This window comes from Propithecus coquereli, unplaced genomic scaffold (genome assembly GCF_000956105.1).
Source record: "Propithecus coquereli isolate 6110/MARCELLA unplaced genomic scaffold, Pcoq_1.0 Scaffold12, whole genome shotgun sequence".
Taxonomy (NCBI): domain Eukaryota; kingdom Metazoa; phylum Chordata; class Mammalia; order Primates; family Indriidae; genus Propithecus; species Propithecus coquereli.
In genome coordinates this window covers 9,291,581-9,315,123 of record NW_012136080.1, presented here as the reverse complement: position 1 = coordinate 9,315,123, position 23,543 = coordinate 9,291,581, and the positions used below count along the sequence as shown (strand labels likewise).

Genomic DNA, 23,543 nt, shown 5'->3' with positions numbered 1-23,543 from the left:
AAACACTAAAGTTATCTTTCAATTTTCTAATAACTGATTTTTTAGAGAACATTTTAAGAAAAGACACACAACTGTTTTTATGCTATGGGAATTTAGATGGAAGTATGGCAAATGTGAAGTGGAAGGTGGCTGGTACACATGAGCTTGGCAGATCTCCAAGGCAGAACCGACAGCCTCTAGCCCTGCAGCAGTCTTAACTTCAAGTGTTAGGTGCTGCCAGTATTGTTTAGGATGACTGGCCTTTGACCACGGGTAACAGTAATGGTCAACACAAGGAAGATCTTGTGAAGATTTACATCTGTTATCCTGCATTATATTGTTGGCTATATATAGTTCCCACCTAAACCTGGTTCTGTTTTCAAAAACCAGTCAGTCCAGAAGATTTGAGAAAACCTGTCCTGATGAAATGTGACTAGGGTTTAGATAGAGAATTTCTACTCAAAAGTAATTATAATTAACTAAATTGAGAAGTCCCTATCCTCCAGCTGGCCAAATGGAGTTAGGATAATGATCACACGTTACCAAATGCCCCAAATGCCTAATACTGCATTAAGGTACTATCATTAGATAATTTTTTCTTTTCACTTTTTTCATATTCTCGTTTTCTATTTGCATAAAGCTGTGGAAATTATGCTGCCATGGGCATCACTTTAATATCATTAGACAAACGAATTACTTTCTTGTGCTTCACTGGCTGCTCTAGAAAACATACAGTTTAGTCTAGTGTCTACCAACAAAGTGGTGCAATATTCTTTGTTAGTCTCCTAAAGAGTAGTCTGGTTTTAGTATATTATTCTGCTCTTGATAAAATCCCCCCAAAACATAAAAACATCCTTCAGTTATGTTTTGACAATAAGTATCTCTTTGCAAAATGTAGGTATAAAGTCTCAGGTTGTCAAAGCTACCTAGGTAAGTCTCATTCTATTTTGAACTCCTAGTTTTCCTCTTCAGTAAAATGACAAGAACACTTGAGAGCAGAGCATATAAAAAACTGAGTAGCTTCAAAACAGACACCTATACTCTGCCACCTTGGGATCTGAACAAAAAAAAGGCTGACGTCTTCCTGCATCATAGCCGACCATATGAGACTCAAGTATGTAATGAATTCTTTGTGAAAATCACTAATCTAAATCTTATACAGAGAGAACAACTTATATTCACAGGACTATGAGGTTATAATTCATAGCTGCAATTTTAATATTAAGTCTAATGGGTTGACAACATTTATTGTCATTTAAAAATATTAGCTGAGACTTTCTATGTGCAAGATATCACAAAACATGTAAAAAAAATCGAATAAAACAGCACCTGCCCTCAAGCACTTATAATCTAGTAAACATACATAGCTCGGGAACTTTACAGTGCCAAGACAGCATACCCAGGGTTAAGTATTCAGATGATTGATCTGACTTACCTCCTCTGATTTGAAAGCCTGTTTGGTATGTGTGTATTTCAAAAACCTAGAAAGAAAAATAAACAACCTGTCAAATACAGGAACTGATTTAGGTTTAGTCAGATCTTTTATAGATAAACAAAAGGCAACTTACATTTATATTTCCAAATTATTTAATTTCTGATTAAGGCAAGAACTTAAATGAACTAGAAAAAATTTTAAAGTATAGTCATATTGAGGATATGTAAGAATATACAAAATTACCCAATTTTAAGAAAAAAGTAAAATATTAATCTGCATGCATAATATGGATAGTTACATTAAATACATATATTAATATGCTAAATAATAATAGAATTCTTATGTTAGATGTGGTAATTTGGTACAATTCTGAGTAGTTTCTCTCTCATTCTTTTATTTTCCAAATCTTCAGACATGTGGTTAAACTGCTTTTACAATGACAAGTTTAATCAAAACAATGATGTACTCAAAAAAAATTCAATTAAATAAATCTGGCCATGTACAATTCAAATAATAATTTTAAATAGATTAACCTTAAAGTTCTTACCGAGCAATAGGAAGCACATTGGAACCTGTGTACATCATGATAAAGAAAAACACTCCACTCAGATAAAGACGGGGTAACTGCGGGTTATCTTGCATGATATGGTATAACAAAATAGCAACCTTCTCAACAAGGATAGGGTCAAAGGTCAACAGTAGCTGAAAAAAAATGTTTTGGTTATTGGGTTGTGAAAAACTTGAATATTATAATTCGTTTTATGTTTATGTATTTCATGCACTGAAGTTACAGTTTCTTGTGTAAGTGGGATTCACTAAGCTGGTCTACTGGACCCATAACAGATTGGAAGATGATTCATTCTACAAAATGTAATGCAGAGATAGTCAAATATCAATTGAGAATTGGCCAAAAATTATTCAGAAAAAGCCAAAACATGCCTCAAGCTAGTTTTGTCATGGTGTTATAAGGTAAAATTGGTTCTTGTGTGAGAATCTTCCTGAACAGACTTCTCTGGAGTGGTTTCAGTTCAGTTGAGTTGACATGAAGAATCCCCTGAAGGCTACTTGAGAACTTGAGGAAAGCAGAAAACAACTATCAGTGAAACAGCACTAAAAAGTGGAAATAAAAGTAGAAAGTGCAAGTAAAAGGTAAGAGGGTAAACAAGTACCAGAAGTACCAGATAGTACTTCTACTACTAGAAAGTACCGAAAGATGTGGCCTTCAGAAATGTGAGCATTTCTAGAGAATTTCTGGGACCACTGTACATGAATCTGGACTAATAAGAAACCACACAGAATTGCTATGAATAAACATTTTATAAACAAATTTAGTAGGCTTTATCTATGAAGTTTAATAAAAGTGGCATTTCAATTTTCTATAAATACTTGCTTCCAAAGAATCCCCAATTTGGGGTCAAATGCTATTAGAAAAAAAACATTACAATAAAGAGAGTAAGGACTAGCTCAAATTAAGAAGCCAAAGTTCTAGACCCTCATGTGAGACTAGACAGCTACATGTTTTTTAAGTAAATGACTTAAATTTCTCTTTGTTTTGGTGTCATCTGTTCAACAAGGTATTCAGATTAAGTGTTTCATACCATGACCTATTTTACAAAGGAAAAATACAGTCACACAGGATTTTCCCTAGTGTTAACTGCAGCTGTAGTTCAAGACTTGACATTAAGGAAATCAGCAGGTAAAAAAACCCAGCCAACCAACGAACCAACCAAACAAACAAAAAACCCAAAAAGCAAAAAAAGCCCACCAAGTAGAATGTTTCAAATTGTCACTGTACTAGAAAACCCAGAACACTCTCTTACCTGTATCTTAAGCCACTTCACAAATTCTGAGGCTGGCAAAAAAAAAAAAAAAAGAAAAAAATACACACACACACACACACACATGGTTATATATCTAATCCTATATATAACCAAGGTGAAAGATCTCTACAAGGAGAACTATAAATCACTAATGAAAGAAATCACAGGCAACACAAATGGAAAAACATTCAATGCTCATGAATGAGAAGAATCTATCAAGAAGTTCATACTGATCCAACCAATCTACAGATTGAATGCAATTTCTGTCAAAGTACCAACGTCATTTTTCACAGAAATAGAAAAAATAATTCTAAAATTCATATGGAACTGAAATTCATATGGAACTAAAATTCATATGGAACCAAAAAATAGTCAAAATAGCCAAGGTAATCCTAAGCAAAAATAACAAAGCTGTAGGTATCACATTATCTGAATTCAAATTGTACTACAGTATAATATACTATATTGGCTATAGTAACCAGAACAGCATGGTGCTGGCATAAAGGTAGACATACAGATCAATGGAACAGAATAGAGAACCCAGAAATAAAACCATATCCTACAACCAACTGATCTTCAACAAAGCAGACAATATACACTGGGGAAAGGAAACCCTATTTCAACAAATGGTGCAGGGAAAATTGGATAGCCACATGCAGAAGAATGAAACTGGATCCCTATCTCTCACCACATACAAAAATTAACTCGAGATGAGCTAAAGACTTAAATCTAAGACCTGAAACCATAAAAATCCTAAAAGAAAACCTAGGAAAAACTCTTCTGGACATTGGCCTACCCAAAGAATTTATGCCGAAGCCACCAAAAGCAAAAACAACAAAAACAAAAATAGACAAATAGGACCTAATTAAACCAAGAAGTTTCTGCACAGCAAAAGAATAATCAACAGAGTAAACAGACAACTTATAGAATGAGAGAAAATATTCACAAACTATGTATCTGACAAAGGACCAATATCCAGAATCTATAAGGAACACAAACAAATCAACAAGAAAAAAACAAACCCCATTAAAAAATTGGCAAATGACATGAACGGACATTTTTCAAAAGATACACAAATGGCCAATAAACATGGAAAAATGCTCAACATCACAAATCATCAGGGAAATGCAAATTAAAAACACAATGAGATACTATCTTACTCCACTTAGAATGGTCATTATTAAAAAGTCAAAACACAGTAGATGTTGGCAAGGATGTAGTGAAAGGGAATACTTAAACACTGTTGATGGGAATGTAAATTGGTACAACATCTATGAAGATCAGTATGGAGATTTCTCAAAGACCTAAAAGTAGATCTATCATTTGATCCTGAAATCCCACTACTGGGTATCTACCTAAAGGAAAAGAAATTATATAAAAAAGACACCTGCACTTCAATGTTTATTGAAGCACACACAATTCACAACTGCAAAGATATGGAATCAACCTAAGTGCCCATAACTGATGAGTGAATAAAAAAAAAAAATGTGGTGTGTACACACACACACACCCCATGGAGTACTACTCAGCCATAAAAAGGAATGAAACAATATCTTTTGCAGCAACTTGGACGGAACTGGAGGCCATCATTATTCTAAGGAAAGTAACTCAGGAACAGAAAAATGCCACATGTTCTCACTTATAAGTTGAGAGCTAAATCTATGGCTATGCAAGGACACACAGAATGGTATAATGCACACTGGAGACTCAAAAGAGGGGGAGGGCAGAGGGATGAAAAATTACCTACGGGCTACATCATACACTATTTGGGTAATGAGTACAAAAGCCCAGACTTCACCACTATACGATATATACATGTAAAAGAATTTAACTTGTATCCTCTAATTCTACTTAAAGTTTTAAAAAGGAGGAAAAAAAGTTAAAAAATTTTTTGAACCTTTATCAGATGGTAAAACTGATGATCGTTCTTAAAGTCAAATGAAGTACAGAAATCCCTTTTCAACCAATGGAGATAATGTTCCTAAAAACTACTAGAGATACCTAACTATGCTTTAACAAGATTCTCTCAGAATACAAAAAAATTAAGGGAAAAACAAAAATAACCTTTACAGTATATTTTTTGAACTCAGTATTAAAAATACAGTAGGCATATGCTGTTAAAAGGAGCTAGATTTATCAACAAAATTCTTTTCTCTCACTTTAATTGTTCAGATATTACTAAAAATTTTTAGTTAATTAAAATAGAGCCTCCTTCCCCCAAGCTTCATGTTATGCTGCCTGGACCTCTTAAATTTTTCAGTCATCCTTTCCTGGCTTCAAATTTAATGCCATTTGCATTTACTGTTTTCCATTCAGTTTCGTAAGTTTTGGAAACATTTTTGGGAGAGGCTGATTTTCTGAGCATGGTGTTTTATCTCCATGTTGAGAGGGTCCATCACAGAAAACAAATCCTTCTCTTTGCATCACCTCTCATACGCAGCCACATGGTCCTCTAGGGGTGCTGATGGTGGTAGTAATTTAGAAGAAAAATAATTATAGTTCATTTCCTTTCATTTTCCAGTTCATTCCATTCAGATCCTTTTATTTAAGGATTTGAATGGAAATATTCACAATAGAAAAGTATACAAATTTTAAAATGCTGGTATGTGTAAATAACAGAAATTGGCAAAAAAAGAAAAAGTTGATAAGGCATTACTATATTCAGAAGTCTTTCTCATTATCAGTGCCTTACATAGGCACTTAGGTAGTAAAAATGTGAATGTAAAAATATATAAACTGAGTAATTCTTCTCTCTCCACGCCAACGTACAACTGATAGGTATAAATGGCACAAATTACTGGCGTAGATCTTAAAGTCAAGCCATGTGTAGTTAACGTCAAAAAAAAAAAATTAGATTTGCCAACGGAATAATCAGTAAGCAGGAAGGAAATATTTAACTGAAATCTCTGACTTATTTGAGTTTAACGCTAATCTGGTGTGTAGACAGCTTAATTCCAAAGAGCAAAATGCAAAAGAAAAAAAAAAAAAAGAAAAGATACTTTAATATATCCTATATAATTTCAACTCAATGCTTTGAATCAGTTGCTTTCTATGAAAACACATAACAAAGAACAGTCAAAACTCCGAGGCATAAGCTAGTTGAGACTGCTGTGATTATTTGTTAAGATATAAACCAACATGTCAACATCTGTGGCTTGCTGGTATACTTCCAGTAGCCCTAACAACATCAACCTGAACCACAAACTAGAGTAGATCACCTTTCAGTTACAATGGTGTGGTTTTAAGACTGGATAAATAAAACTCTTTTAGAATAATTCTGGAATCTGGAGACATCCCATGTTTTGGCTTCTAAAAACATGACCTTCCACAGTATATTCCAAATATCAACCCAGGAGTAAGTGAAATGAATGTAATTCAGGGTTTAGGCTTTTTGAAAATGGAATAGACTACAATAAAACAAAGACTAGGACTCATAATAAAAATGAGAAAATGATTCTTAAGATACTACTCCTAGTTTGGTAACATAAAAGGAACTCACCTGAATAATATGGGGAAGACAAGTGCTGTCTGATAGTAGTCTTTTCACTCTGGGTAAAGGCCGAATGATGGCATTATCTTGATCCCTAGAAAATATTTTCTAAGATCAACATTTAATATATTTATTAAAATTTGCATGTTCAGAGCATATGACATTCTACTAGGCATGAAGCAGGTTACCTTACTTTTTTGTTAATGAAGACTAAGCTCTCATACAGCTGGGAACATGATTAGGTATTTTGGTTTAAATCTATTTGGCTGCTTAATATGACTTCATTTCCTTCCATAAGATTTCCTTGAAAAACAGTACCCTAGAAGAGCCAAAGACTCTTATTTATTATTTAATTGATTAAACTTGGTGTTGTCCAACACACTGTCAGTGGATATTTCCCCCCAAAGGGCATATCAAGCTTTCTCACAAATTTAAAAACCTTAATTTAACTATGTTCAGTATTTTCCAAGTATAGCTTTAACTTTAATGCTATAGTATTTCTAAATACTAATCGTATGGTTTTGAGTCTGATCTGGTTTTTAAAGAGAATTGGCACCATGTAAATCTCAAGTGTTATAAAATATGTGACAGTTTCTCAGTAATGTCCATCACAAGATACCTTTAGTACAGAATAAAACAAACTTATATATATGCAAGTATTTTATAAAAATTGAAAAGTTCCAGGCAAGGGATATAAATATTATTGCTGCTAGAGAATAAATTCTTACCTTTACTAGTCCAGTGGGGCAAGGTGTGGGCCTAGACTTACCTTCTATACCAGGAGTAGCTAACCTGACAGAACAAAAGGTGGCACTCGCCTCTGTCTATGGATTGCAGTGTTTATTTCAAAACATTCACACCTAATTCACATAAATATTATAACTGTTACTATTATTAGAGTGCAGATAATTTTGTAATATTATTTGAAATCTCCCAGATAAGTGGCTTTTTAGCTACCGTATCAATATAATTTGCAAATTATTTTTTATATGTTCCAGAAAGTTCCAGGGTCAAAACAGTATTCTTTCAAGGTGTTTTAAATCACCATAGTAATTCTATGATATTACTGAGGAAGCATCCATACAAATGGGGAGAACAATATATTTTAGAGTTCCCATGGAAACATTCAATTACATTTTACCTGCTTGGAAAATATCCACACATTGTGATCAACATGTTCAATATAAGAGTAGCAAGGTCAGTTTCATTCAGGACAGCCTGTCCACTGGCTAACAGACACCACTTAAGCTGTGGTATCGCCTGAAGTGGTCGCCATCCATCCATGCCTTGAGCCCAGCATCTGGTCTTTGCATTTAACATTCCTTTGGTCCACAATTCTTGCATCTTAATGGATGGAAGGCATCATTACAAACAGACAAAATAAAATGCAAAATTTTGCCAGTGTTTTATAGTAAATACATACTAAACTATGAAACAAATATGCAAGTACACTATGGAAAAAAAATTGTTGTTGACAGGCCTTTGGGAACCCAAATTTGGCTAATATTATAAGAAAAGTAAGCATTTAGTTAGCCAACCTGCGAAACATAAAAAACACCAGAAAGAGTAAAAATGGTAGGCAGAATGTAAAATGATCAAATTCTGAATGAACCTGGGAAGCTAAAGATGGGAAGGTACGACCAAACAGCAGCAGATAAAGAGGGAAAGTGACCTCAATTCTTTGACTGAACAGGCAATTTTCAGTTAATTTCAGACTGCATTATTAAACCTTACTTCTTCATACCATATAGAAGCATTATACTTTGACAAAATTACTAAGATAGCAATTGTTATTATATAAAGTTCATTAAACACCTGTGTGCTACCTCCATAACAATAGCTTTTAATATTTTTGTTTGTTTGTTTTTTTGAGACAGGGTCTTGCTCTGTTGCCTGGGCTAGAGTACGGTGGCATCATTACATAGCTCACTGCAACCTCAAACACCCAGCTCAAGGAATCCTCCTGCCTAAGCCTCGCAAGTAGCTGGGACTACAGGTGCATGCCACCATGCCCAGTTCATTTTTTCTTATTTTTTGTAGAGATGGGGTCTCACTACATTGCTCTGGCTGGTCTCAAACTCCTGGCCTCAAGTGACCCTCCCACCTCTGCCTCCCAAAATGCTAGGATTACAGGCATGAGCCACTCTGCCTGGCCAGCAATAGCTTTTTTTTTTTTTTTTTGAGACAGAGTCTCACTCTTTTGCCCTGGCTAGAGTGAGTGCCGTGGCGTCAGCCTAGCTCACAGCAACCTCAAACTCCTGGGCTCAAGCGATCCTTCTGCCTCAGCCTCCCGAGTAGGCATGCGCCACCATGCTCGGCTAATTTTTTCTATATATTTTTAGTTGTCTGATTAATTTCTTTCTATTTTTAGTAGAGACGGGGTCTCGCTCTTGCTCAGGCTGGTTTCGAACGCCTGAGCTCAAACAATCCGCCTGCCTTGGCCTCCCAGAGTGCTAGAATTACAGGCGTGAGCCACCGCGCCTGGCCAGCAATAGCTTTTAAACCAAGTTTGAAGACATGATTTTGTATGCATGTGTGGTTCTCTAGAAGTACAAACCATCTAATTCGTCATGTGGAAATGGGCCCTTGGAGCTGATAACAGTAATTCAAATCGCAGTTTTAAAATACTCCACATCTCTATGAGTGCTAAGCAGGAGGGCATAAGAAAGGCTAAGACCTTCAGGAAAAGTTTTTCCAAGATAAATACCTCATGAAATCCATACGGGCCACTCCTCTCTTTGTCTGCGTTACCAAAATACCATTCCTTTTCACTTTCTCTTTTCATGTCTGGAGCAGCTTCGATCACATTGCTCTAAGTTTTAAAAAGATTTGTTATTTTCCAAGGCAGAAATATAAGGGGGCAAATGTATGTCATAAAACAAAGTTGCAAAGTACTAATTTGGGGAGTTTATAGCCCTTTAAAATTTCACCTGAGATTTTAAGTGACCTTATGTTAAGAGTTAAGGATTAAATGCCTAACCTAATAGGCATAAAAAGTTATTTCCATATTTTTTTTAACTTATTTTTTTAGAGACAGGGTCTCACTTTGCTACCCAGGCTGTAGTGCAGTGTTGTGATCATAACTCACAGTACCCTCAAACTCCTAGGTTCAAACAATCCTCTCACTTCAGCCTCCTGAGTAGCTGGGACTACAGGTGTATATCACCATGTCTGGCTAATTTTTTTTTTTTTGTAGAAATAGGGTCTTGCTATGTTGTTCTGGCTGGTCTTGAACTCCTGGGCTCAAGGGATCTTCCTGCTTTAGCCTCCCAACATGCTGGGATTACAGGCCACCATGCCCAGTCTATTTCCTTATTAATATGCATTTGAAGTAAATGGTTTCCTAAATTTACTCAGCAATCTAAGCTAAATTCAAAGACATCTACGTTTTCTATAGTCATTAATAAATTCTCAGGACACTAAAGTTTTAGTAGCAAACAATACTGTAGACAATTAAATAAAAAACATATACTATTAACCTTAAACTGCAATGCACAAAATATTAAAGTTCTATTGGGGGAAAAAAACCTCACTCCAACCAAGAGTTTCAATAAGCACCTGAGATCAAAGAGTTAAAATGCTAACAGGAAAGTTTTTAGTGGTTTTAAATACTTAGTTTCAATCTATTACCCTAACTACAAATAATTCTAATAATTTTCTTTATCAGTGTTTTATAAGAACCTAGGGTAGAATTTTTATGTAGTACATTTTATTATAATACGGATTTTCAATACTCCCATAACTATCAGCTTTAAGCTAGACTCATATATAGTGGCATAGCAAAGTGGTTAAGAGCATAAATTTCTGGGTTCGAAGTCTGGCTCTGCCACCTATTGGATGACCTTGGGCAATACATTTAGCCTCTCTGTTTCTTAATTTCTTCACCTATAAAATGCAAATAATGACAGTAACCATCACATAGGACTGTTGGGAGATTTAAAGAGTTAACATATTATGTGTACCAGAACAGTACCTGGTACACTGTAATGGTATATAATGAACATTATGATTACCATAATTCATACTCGATAACAGAAAATGCCATATTCTAAATATTCCAATAGCACTTGTGGTTACAATTCAGACAAAATCTAACGTGACACATCGCATTGCACCAGGAAATTAAACAAATACAAAACATAACATTAAAAAAATCAAATGAGCTGCCCTTTCTATAAGTTAGGTATCAGAAGAGGCCTTTCAGTAGACTTGCAGCTTTGTCCTTTTGGCTGGTTTCTCTCTTTTTTTTTTTTTTTTGAGACACGGTCTCACTCTGTCACCCAGGCTAGAGTGCCGTGCCATCAGCTTAGTTCACGGCAACCTCAAACTCCTGGGCTCAAGTGATCCTCCTGCCTCAGCCTCCTGAGCAGCTGGAACTACAGGCGCACACCATCACACCTGGCTAATTATTTCTATTTTTAGTAGATACAGGGTCTCGCTCTTGTTCAGGCTGGTGTTGAACTCCTGATCTGAAGCGATCCTCCCACCTAGGCCTCCCAGAGTGCTAGAACTACAGACGTGAGCCACCACACCTGGCCTCTTGGCTGGTTTCAACAAGGGCTCCAGATTCCTTAAGGTAAAGCATATTCTAAATCCTTGTCAATGCTAAAAGTTCTATTTATATATCTGATGAATTCAGTTTAAATCCTAAAGGTTATACTGCCTCAAGATAAGCCGCATTAAAGATGCAGTTACTTTAAAAGACAAAAGAGACATTAGAAAAATAAAATGGGATCAATCATTACTGTCCATTTCAGATTTTTCTTTTGGTGATTTCACTTTTTGTGTGTGAATTAATCTCCCAGGTATTAGTACTATTATAATCATTGGAGAAATACACTCTTGATCACATATATTAACATATTTTCAGATTTCCATGATTCTTTTGACCCTAAAATTGTATTCAAGGAATGTTACACTTGTAAAACCTAGACAAGCATACATACTTGCAGTGGTACTGTAGCTCGGCTTACGTGGAGATGGGCAAGGGTAAGCAAGTCCACAAGGATTCTAATCCCATTTGAATCCATGAGATCCTTAACATTTTTCTGGAAGAGAGAATATTTTTACATAATCTAAAACATTCCTTTCCAATAGGTACTACTACCTAAAAGGTTCTCAAAGAGGAAAATACTTGGAATCTCTTTGAAATAACTAAATACAACTAGTATTACTTAATATTTTCCAGATTTTGTATTTAAGGAATCTGAATTTAGATAGATTAAAAGGGCAAAACTGTATTAAAAAGAGACCACATAAGACTTTTTATTTAAATATGTTCTGAGTGAAAAAAAAAACCACAAAAATAAAAACAAACTAAAGATTGTCATGATAAACTCTGGTTCTGTAATTATTCATCCAAAGCCTTTTTAATAAACAGATTATTCCATAATCAGAAATAATTCTGCTACATTAAAAACCTTTTCATGTTCTAGTTTGTTTTTTTAAATTTAAAAACTGGCAATTTATGAGAAGGAAGAGACTATAATTTAAATGAAAATTTCCTAGGACTTATTTAAAAACATTTGCATTACTTACAAAAAATAAGAATAAAACTAGGCAAGTTTTAAGAAATAAAAATTTCTTTAAAAATTTAAGAAATAAAAATCTGCTTAGATGTCATTTTAACATCATACAATTGTGAGTTAATGTTATATATCACAACTATGAATTCTTGTTAGAAACTAGCACAAATCTCTCAAATGTCTTTAAAAAGAAATGAGAATGAAATCACTCTTCATTTTATGTCTTCGATTAGTTTTTATCATCAAAATGTATATTGATAAATCAAAACCTTACCATTTTATGTCAAGCATTTATTTAAAATTTAATCCTAAAGATCCCTAAAGAAAAATCAGGTAAGGATTTTTAGGTTATTAAGTCATTTTAATACATTAAAGGTTATCCTTCACTATTCTTCATTTGGAATTTTATCATCATTAATTTATTCAGCATCTGTAATATTAGGGCTGACTATATAGGGAATACTGGCAAAAACTTTTCCCTCCAGGAGTTTAGAGTACTTTTTGATCTAAACTGAAGAAGATAAGAAAAGAACTATCTCTGGATAATTCACTCAAACTATGATAGTTTATCTTTACATATGCACATTACTTGGAAATGATAGCATATTTATGCAAAAATACTGTACCTTATTAAGGATCAACTTGTTAAGGAAGAGGATCAACCTATCTCGTTCAAGTTTATCTGTGCACTATTGAAATAAATAAGAATTTAGTCAGAAGTGAATAGAAACACAAATTAAGATATTACCATCACTGGACAAAAATCAACCAATAACCCGTAAGAAATAATGTTGTCTCTTAAATATAAAGGAGAAAAATCACAAAAGTCTGCCAATTATTGTAATTCCTCCTACATTCTCTGTAATTTTATATAATTTGTCTAATTTCCCTAGAAAGGCAGATAGTTTAAAAGTCATTGAACAGACTACTTTAATATATAGCTTTGAGGAGACATATAAAAATTAAAGTAAATGAAAGGATTATTCCAAATGATACTCTCGAATTAAGTAAAAATTCTAAAGAATTGGTAAGTGATGTTCCACATGTTCTAAAAAGTTTTACTATCTTCATACATTTAAGATTTTTCCAAAATAGAAAACCAAAGGTACCTAAGCCTGGAAGTCACTATTTCTTTTATACACCTGTCCAGCTCATCCATACTTATATTTAAAGACTGGCATATAGGTCACTAAAGTTGTTCAAAAGCAGAAATTGAAAAATAAACTGACATGGACAAATACTAACCCATCATTTTCCTCTTTATCTAACTTAGATAAAAAGTACAATATAAATTATACAAAAGCTCATGAAGAAAGTTACAGTAATAATGTGAGCAAATACAATTTACATTTAGTTTTGAGATTTAACATGGACACCCATGACAATATCAAACAGCAGTTTCTTTAAATGATATCCTTACCCTCTCTAACATTCCAATGATATATCTAGTATCTGTGAAAGGTCCTATTTCTTCGTGACATCTGCCATAAACAATAGCAAGGGCTTGTAAACATAAACACTTCATGTTTACTTTTGGGGTGAGCAGGAAACGATGATAGAGCTCATTGAAAAATTCATACCTGGATTAAAAAAATAAGTTCACAATAAAAATAACCATGAAACCAATAGTGAAAACAAATAAAACAGGATACACGGAGTAAGTAGCTCACGATCTCTTAATTGATCCACTTTCTTCATTCTCATCTTCCTCCAACAGTAATCTCAGGTAATAGTCTCCTATTTTGATTTCCTCTGCGAGGCACTCATATTTAACCTTTATTAATAAAAGTAAATTACACTATTTTAGTTCACAATAGATTTTTGGCAATTTCCACATAATTGTTTCTTACAATTCTTTCTGTTCAGAGCTTATCGTTTCTTAAAATACCTGTTAATTCATTATTAACATGACTCACTCTTTCAGTTAAGTGTTGATTTGGAATTATATGCCAGTTTTATGAATGTAAAACTTGCTGATAAAAACTGTCACAGCACTACACAGTATCAATGAAGACGTAGGGGGAGGAAGAATGAAATCTACTTCATTCCCTTCTGGGTTTGCCATAACCAAGCAAGGAGTAGGTGGTCCTGTAGCACACAGTTTGCCCAACACACACCAGCTACTTCAGGTCTTCTGTCCTACCCTAGCTCGACCCCTGGCTGAGGGCCAAGAATTAAAACCAATATATCAGCTTCATTTCACATTTTTGTACAGTACTCCTTTGCTGTAGGTCAAATTACCCCAGGCTACTAATTAGAGGAATAAATGAGGGAGAAGTCCAAGATCAAGAGTTGGGGCAGCACAACGACCCTTGTACGCAGGCTGTTTGTCTCAAGGAGAGATTCACGAGCAATCGTAATAAGGAATTCTCTGATCAGATTATCAAAATTCTTTTTCCAAAGCCTAAAATAATTGATTTCTAAAAACAAACTATGGAAAATCAAATATCTATAATCTCTATTTCACTTTCCTTCTGTAAAATCTGAGCATTCAATTAATTCAACTTCTATTTATTAAGCATATGCTGTGTGCCATGCACTGGAGATACAGCAGTGAACAAACATAAAAATTTCTGCCCTTGCAGGCATAGCAGGAAAAAAAGCAAAATATATATGATAGTGGGGAGACAGTAAGAACTATGGAGTGAAATAAAGCAGGAAAGGAGCTATGGGGAGAGAAATATGTAAGTATGTGTCTATGGGTAAAAGGGGCTGCACTTTTTAATAAGACAGCAGGATGGCCTGCTCAAAAGACCTAAAAGAGAGGAGAAAATTTACCAGGCTATCCAGGGAAAAGATTATTCTAGGCAGAGTGAAAATCAAGTAAAAAGACCCTGAGGGAAAAACATCAATTTGGTATTTTCCCGGGAAGCCTGTGTGGTTGGAACAGAGTGAGAAAGGGAGAGTGGTAGATTAGATCAAAGAGAAAAAATGCCTGGAGTGGGAGGGGGTGTACACAGATCCTATCTTGTCATTCCAAGGACTAAGACTTTAAGTGAGATGGGAAGCCAAAGGAGAACTGAGGGTTTTCAGCAGAGAAATGCTATGATCTGCTTACATTTTTAACAAGATCATCCTGCTGCTGTGTTGCTAAGAGAGTACAGGGAGGCAAGGGTGGAAGCAGTGATACTGTTACAATCCAACAGCGAGATGAAGGTCGGGTTCTGTATGAATTTTGAAGGTGCATTATATAGGATTTGTTGACAAATTGGATTTGAGGTACAAGAGAAAAGATAATTTCAAGGATTTGACTAGAAAATAACAAGTAACAAAGATCGGAAAGACTGCAAGGGGAAAAACAAGACCACGATTTTGGAGAAGAAGTTCTAGATGCTTACTAGATATCTAATTAGAGATGAAAGTATGAAGTCAGTCTAGCAAACAAAGTCTAAACAGGACATAAAAATCTGGAAGACATAAGCAAATAAACATTTAAAGCCAGAGACTTGATGAGATCATTGAGGCAATGAATAAAAATGAAGAGATCCAAGAATGGATCCTTTGGGGCCAGCCAACATTTAGTGGCTGGGGACATGAGAAGAAATGAGTGCAAAAGATTGAGAAGCAGTATACAACAAGGAAGGAAAAAATCCAGGAGACTACAGACTCCCAAAACCAAAGTAAAGAAAGTTTTTAGTTTGCTAAGAAGGGAATGAACACACTCACATTATTCATGTTTTCGAAATGCAGTTTGGTTAAGGATCAATGTCTGCGGGATCACCCACATGTTCATATTTGCAGCTGTTATAACAGTTTAAACTATATACATGTTACTATGTTTTATACATGTACTTAAATTATACACACACACGTATAAAATGACCTACCACCATGTTCTTGTTTTTCCTGTTATTCACATATTTTTAAAAGAATAGTAAAATATAGCCATATTCAGAATCAAATTACCACAAAAAATTAATTAAGCTATAAGGAACAAGGTGAACAGGCTGTGTTTTAATGGAGAAAGAATCTAAAGGTCCTAGAAATGGGGGAAAAAATTCCAAAAAACCAACAACAAAAACATGCAAAGAACAGATTTAGAATACAAAGGATCAAATTTGTAATATTAAAACTTCTACAGAATTCTCAGGTGCAAAGTGAGTTATTTAAAATTAATTTTTAATTTTTGTCTCAAAGATTCAAGTTTTCCAATATTTCCTCTATAACATTAAGGGGGAAGGTAAAGTCACAAGTTCTATAATTAAATATTAAAAAAAAAAAATCACTCCCAAGATAGTATATGCTTTATTTTTTTTAAGATTAATATACTGCAAAAATTAAACTTTACCTCAAATTCATGGTGGTTCCAGGAGATCACATTAGCACTACCAAGCTCTCTATCAATATTAAATGCTCTCATTTCAGATTCAAGAGTATCTTTCAGTTCTTCTCGTGTTTTGAAATTCCAAATAAGGTTTGATTTGGCATGGTCTTGACTAAACCTAGATATACATATAATCAGAAAATGGTATGAAGCAATAAACATTAAAAAGAAATCTACATATATCCCTTACTCATAATAAGCAAGAAAAAAGTGGAATAAACATTAGCAAGTACAAATAAAATCTACGTAAAGCAAGTAGAGTAAAATGTTAATGATAGAATATTGGTGATAGGTTTACAGGTATTCATTATAAAACACACTTTTTCTGATTCGTAATCAGACGCGTTATCCATTGCGCCACTGGCCCACACCTAAAAAAACACACTTTTTCTGTATGTTTGAAAGCTTAATAAAATATCAGGAAAAAAATGAACCTAAACTACAAATCTGTGTGAATTTAAAAAAAAAACCTCATCTTTCAGTTTCGATATTCATTGCTAATATAAATCCTAGTTAGAAAATAATTTTATTGTCAGATATCAAATTGCAGGTTGCAGATAAGAGTCTCTGGACTTTTGGGTGTGATGTTTGTGGGATGAGCAACATTCTCTATTAGAACCTTACAGATTACCCAAGAGAGAATACTGCTACACTGCCAGGCTAGGATTGAGCATTTTCAAAATATTTCCCTCATACTCTTCGAATAACTTAACTATTGTAATACATTCGGGCACAAGTCTGAACTGGGGATGGATGGACTTCACATCCCTTTATTTTCAGTTTGCAATCCTCCTGGAAAGTCTCATTTCAGAGTTCCAAGGAAGTCCTAAGAGGGATAACGCAATTGAGGCATATACTTAAGGATATACTATATACATACTACATACTTTAAAAGTAGTGTGGAAAGTTTTCAAAGCACATATTTTTCTTTATTAGCCAAGGTATAATCAACATGTCAGCTTCCAGACTGAGTACTCAGTTATCTTAAAGAAGTTTTGCAAATTCCCCAAAATGTTTCCATGTCCTTCTACATATATATGTGGGGCAGATGAGAGTGGGGTTAGTGGATGGGGAGAGGAAGGGGTTCACCGTATTTGAAAGGCTAGAAAAGTATATTAGGTCAGACAACTTGGATACTCATTTCTCACAAGTCTGTTTTCACCATTCACCATTGGAAGACTCCATTTCCAACACAGCTTTAAGGAAATATGCAATTATTTCTAAGCCATAATAAATTGTTTTAAAGAAATCATCTCTAAGCCTTAATATAATCTTTAAAGTAATTTTAGCTCCTCAGACTATCAACATTCTATAAAAAGCTTTAATTTTATGAAAGCATCTCTAATCATACCAATCTTAACAGTAAAAGTTCTTGAACTTGACAATATACAGCACTAGTTCCAGGGAAGAAAAATCTGTCATAATTCCTCTAATAGCAATACCAAATTTAATCTATATTGGAAAAGAGGCCTAAAGTTTACCTATAATAGAAGAGATCCCAATTTGCTTCTATTTTTATTCTTTGTCTTCTCTTTCGAAGAACTACTGGCTTTTGATTTATGTTCTAGAATAGAAAAAAATTTCATAGCGCTCAATCTGGGGCTACCAATAGGCTCAATCAGAAGATCATCACTTTATAAGTGATAAGAAACATCTTTTTCATCAAATTAACAGAAACAAATTAATGAAAGAAATAAAATCTATAAAATATTAATATAGGACATAAGTCTTAATACATAACTTGCCAATATGTACTTCCACAGTGTTGCTCAAATATTTTCCACTTAGCCTGAAGTTATCATTTCAACACCAAATTTTATTAAAGTTACAGTGATCATTAATAAAATTTATAATAGTACAAAACAGTGACTTGTTTCAAACATTTACATGCAGTTAATACAAAAGTCATGGGACAACAATAAATGCAAAAGACTACAGGTTATTTAACTGCCACCGAAGCTAAGAGGAACAAATACAAACTGAAATAGCTAACGAAGAAGAGTAAGTATCCACATTCAGACACATGTGAAGTGAGACTTGAATTGAATTCATCAAACAAAGACTATCAAAGATGACTCCACATGCCAGGCAGTTTAATGCATTTCACACATGTAGCAGCAGCAACTTAAACTCACCATATTGTTTTTGTCCTGAATTTAATTGTCCAAAGGAAAAAAATAAAAAAGATTTTAAAGAAAGTAAAAACAGAGTGAACCTAGATCTGCTAAGCTATCTTTATTTTACAAATTACATGAAGATGCCATCAATATAAATCACCTTCACCTTAAGACAGAAAAAGGCCCATCTCCTTTTCTAAGCCTATGAGTCAAATTTTAGGCAGTTGTAATTCCTTTGACAATTCAAAGAAAGCTATGGCTCATTTCGGAGACAGACACATATGGAGGGTTTGCAGCTGGAGAAGATTTCAAAGAATTCTTGAAGTCTGCACAAGGACCGAAGGTTAAGAATCTCCGCTTCGGCCAGGCGTGGTGGTTCACGCCTGTAATCCTAGCACTCTGGGAGGCCGAGGCGGGCGGATCGTTTGAGCTCAGGAGTTCAAGACCAGCCTGAGCAAGAGTGAGACTCCGTCTCTACTAAAAAAATGAAAGAAATTAGCTGGACAACTAAAGATATATATATAAAAAATTAGCCTGGCATGGTGGCGCATGCCTGTAGTCCCAGCTACTCAGGAGGCTGAGGCAGGAGGATCGCTTCAGCCCAGGGGTTTGAGGTTGCTGTGAGCTAGGCTGACGCCACGGCACTCTAGCCCAGGCAAGAGTGAGACTCTGCCTAAAAAAAAAAAAAAAAAAAGAATCCCTGCTTCATGTGAAACCTGTATATATTTCAGACCTGAAAATTCTAATCCTCAATGTGATATAAACAAAAAGTTGAAAGTGGTGTAGATTAAAACATGGAAGTCTGTAACTTCATTTTAGAAGTGGCAAATTATATAAATAAAGCAAGAAAACAGACTAGATGACACAGAAAGAATAAAGTTAAAATGAGTAGTAAATTTAAAAAAGTACATGCTGTTTAAAATATAAACCCTATTGGTTATTTATGGAAATGTTTCCTACAAATTTTAATTCTGTGCACTATCATGAAAATTAATGCAAGGTATCTTAAAGTATATAAATAATTCAAAATTTTGTTTTAATGAAAAACCTTTCGTTAAATCTTGTATTTAAAAAATACTTTCTTCAATTCCCTGCCCCCAGACCAAAGGATGGAAGTCTAGAGTAATGAAAATGTAAATGCTATATAGAAAAAGGATCACCAACTCTACATAAACTGAGCTGACTAAATTAGAAACTTAGGCTAAGAGCTCTAACTAGCTAAACAAACTCCTAAACTCAAAATAATGTAAATAAGGAAAGAAAGAAAAAAACAAAACCCAAATCTTATACATTGGCCAAAGGTTACTATTAATCAAACAAAGCATCGGCTGCAAACAGAGCTCACTTCACAAACATTCTGATTATATAAGAAATACAGCTTATTTCAAGACTAGCCAGTTAATCTCGACAATTGTTAGTTTTTAGACTTTAACTAAAGCACAAGACCATTCCATATTTCGATGCTAGTGTTTCCATGAATAAAATTGTCACAAAGATCATTCAGTGTTTCATAAAGAAATTAATGTTAAAAATAGTACCCAGGCAGAAATGATAATCAGTTGATGATCAGCATATTTATTTGCATCATTTGCTCAAAACTTTAATAATACTCCATGTAAATGATACCAACAAATGAGTAAAACATTTTGATATTAAAAACACATTCTTTTCCCTCAAATTGCTGTCTTTAAATAGCAATTATCCATATTTCTAGCTAAAATAAATTTCTGTTCATGCTTATTTTAGCTAAATGTTATATATGGAATCTGACAACAAACTTACTTGCAGTATGATAATTATATTCAACAGCTTGAAACAAATGTAATTTTAGAAATCAGTTTAACTACCTGAAGCCAGGACCTTGTAAATTTTAATAAATAACTGAAAATCATACATATTTGTAGATTTTTCAACTATTCAAATGTTATAGCAATATTATCATGACCAGACATGTATTATAGTGCTTTTATATTATCTTGTTTGTAAATCAAAGTAACCCTATAAGACAGAGAAGGGAGGTATTGTTATTCTGATTTTATGAAAGAAGAAAGTAAGGATCTGAAAACCCATAACTTGGGTTAATAAGTTATGGGACCAGGCTCAGATGTAGGTTAACCAATTCAAAGTTCAGTATTCTCTGTGCTATCCTTAGTCACCTGAAAGCCTGCCTAATGATCCTTAATACTGAATATATCACTTATACAAACAAGCATTAACCTATTATGCTCAAGTTACAAAGAACTGAAGATTGGTCCTAATTTCAGACAGATACACAAGACTGTAATATTTATTCTGTTATTTTTAGATATTCTGGTAATCCACACGAAACACATTTGTTTTATAAATATATTAAAATTATTTTTCATGAATAAGGAAACAGCTACCATAAATAAAGAAATGGTTAAAAGGAAAGAATGTAAGTGTGATCAACAAAAACAAGTCACCTTCTACAGGACACTTTAATTCATTCTCATCCACTACAAAACCCATCATAAAAAGAACATGCATTCCGGAATTAGATTCTGTAGCACATACTACATGCTGAACAATGAGATTAAAACTGTTTTATATCTAACTTTGATTTGAGGAACTAATATGGCAAAATTTAATTATACACAATAAATTTAATTTTAAAATGTGCATCTTAGTTCCAAAACACTTGTTTGGTTAGTTCTGAATAAAAAAACTAAATAAGAAGAGCACCTTTACTTTTATAGGTACAAAGCAAAGACCAGAAAAAAAGGGAAGGAAATAAACACATATGTATAAAAAAGTATAAAAACTGGAATTTATGGAAGAAAAATTAAGAGTGGAATTCTGTATTAAATACCTAAACAACTTAACAATTGATTCATAAAACTATGAAAATGTATGTACAATGAAAAATGTATGTACAAATATGAATCAGAATTAGGTGACACTCATTTTTAAGCTGCAGGTATTCAGTGAGAAGTATCTGAATACCATCTCCATGAACAGCAGCAACATAAGTAGACCTAGGACAAACAGAAGTGCTAGAATTTTGGAAGCAGATTTTATTTTTACCTCTTTTTGAGCAATGCCCATCCTATCCCTCCAGTGCATTAACACAAGATCCACTTTTTCTTTGGCAAATTTTTCAACTTCTTTAGCAGCTTTTCCAGCTAGTCTTTGCCACTCTGGAACTTTATTAAATTTTCCATACTGATCCTATAAAATAATGTTGAAATCCATTACACACCTGTTTGCAAACTGATTTTAAAACTACGTAATGCTGAGTCATACTATCTATTTTACATGATAAAATAAATACTGGATGTTAGGGTTCGGTGAAGAAACAGTGAAAACTTCTATAATAAATTATACTTTTTGTTAAGAGACTGTCATTTTTCTACTTAGGTTTCAAGATGATTCCTTTTTGAGGGGTGGCAAGATGCAAGTAGGAGATGGGTATATATAGAAAAAGAGTAAGGACAGAAAAAGAATACATATAAGATATTATTATAAAAGTGTATCATGCAAGATGCTTAAGTATTTTCTCAGGGACAGCCTAATCCTAAAAATTACCATAGATCTTATAAGGAAAAAAAGTCTTACCTAAGTAACTTTATTCATTGTTGGCCCTTTTAACCAACAACATTTACTAATCTCATACTACATGCAAAATACTACATTGCATACTTGAAATTTTTAAAAAATCCATTTCTGAATGTGCTAATAAATTGAGTTAGAGAAACAAAACATACAATTACCCCATTCATAAAATTACATAGTGGTGATAGTTGCACAACTCTGTAAATACACTAGAAATTATTGAACTGTACACTTAAAACAGGTGAATTTTATGGGATATAAATTTTACCTCAAGAAAGCTGTAAATAACAATATTAATGAGTATTACTACTTAAGGTAGTGAATTCTTTGTTTACTTCTAAAATTTTTAGTTTGTTTCAGAGAAGAGTATATGATAATAGTATCCTTAATCCTGAAAAGACACGTAGGACAATCATATTTACCATTGCTATTTTGACATTATCTCTAACATGCATTCGATCAGCATCCTTCTCAGGAACTGGATCTGAGCTGTCCAAGTATGCCAGCAAGCCTGGTGGCTAAAAACAACAAATTAAAAACAAAACACAAAATCCATTTTCAAAATAACTGCACAAAAGCTAGCCTTAAAAACCCAAATAAATTAATACCATGATTTAGATATTAATGCTTACAATATGGTAATCCCTACAATAAATACCTTTTCAATTAAAACCAAACAGATCCCTTTAACAGTATAGATAACTTACTCAATGACATTTTATTGGACAGTACATAATTCCAGTTTCTCAACTGACTTACCAAAATGCGTTTCAACAAGTTTGTAGCAGTTGCATTATCAGCTGTCCAGAGTCCCACTAAATGTCTACTTAGCTGTCTGAAAAAAGCAGACGTTGAAAAAGGTTGGCTGCTTTATCTCAGCTAGAATAGAAAGGAATTTTTAAGAACAAAATATCATAATTATAAGAAATATGGCTACAGTAAAAAATCATTCTGATCTAAAAATAATTTAAAAATTAATATTTTCATGTGGAGAGGTGTCTGAGACACTAATTCAAATATTCATAACACTTTGAAATTTTCTCCAAATTAAAATACTTCTTTGATGACTACACTAATTTTCAATGATCCTGAACATGAAGAAGTAGGTTCTTATGCCATTTAAAAAAATTTTTTAAAAAAATTAGACTTGATGACACAGTTTGTATAACAAGCCTTGATATAGTGACTATAGCATTCTGGCATTCTGTGAAGTTCTGAGCACAAGAAAAAGTCAACAACTATGTTCTAATATAACTTTTTAGGCAAGGTGAGAGGTAGTT

General features: G+C 33.7%; 1 protein-coding gene across 1 annotated transcript in view; it reads right to left on the bottom strand.

The window, feature by feature from the left end:
* The window catches only part of DNAJC13 (DnaJ (Hsp40) homolog, subfamily C, member 13), a 119,110-nt gene that overhangs the window by 42,373 nt on the left and 53,194 nt on the right, over positions 1–23,543 (bottom strand). The window contains exons 17-30 of the mRNA XM_012663287.1: positions 23,023–23,098; positions 22,686–22,781; positions 21,736–21,879; positions 18,055–18,137; positions 16,538–16,691; positions 13,920–14,023; positions 13,670–13,829; positions 12,876–12,938; positions 11,671–11,772; positions 9,432–9,536; positions 7,866–8,068; positions 6,734–6,818; positions 1,962–2,116; positions 1,415–1,460 (exon numbers count right to left, since the gene is read on the bottom strand). Coding sequence (XP_012518741.1) covers positions 1,415–1,460; positions 1,962–2,116; positions 6,734–6,818; positions 7,866–8,068; positions 9,432–9,536; positions 11,671–11,772; positions 12,876–12,938; positions 13,670–13,829; positions 13,920–14,023; positions 16,538–16,691; positions 18,055–18,137; positions 21,736–21,879; positions 22,686–22,781; positions 23,023–23,098 — 1,576 coding nt within the window. The remainder of the gene's footprint in view (positions 1–1,414; positions 1,461–1,961; positions 2,117–6,733; positions 6,819–7,865; positions 8,069–9,431; positions 9,537–11,670; positions 11,773–12,875; positions 12,939–13,669; positions 13,830–13,919; positions 14,024–16,537; positions 16,692–18,054; positions 18,138–21,735; positions 21,880–22,685; positions 22,782–23,022; positions 23,099–23,543) is intronic.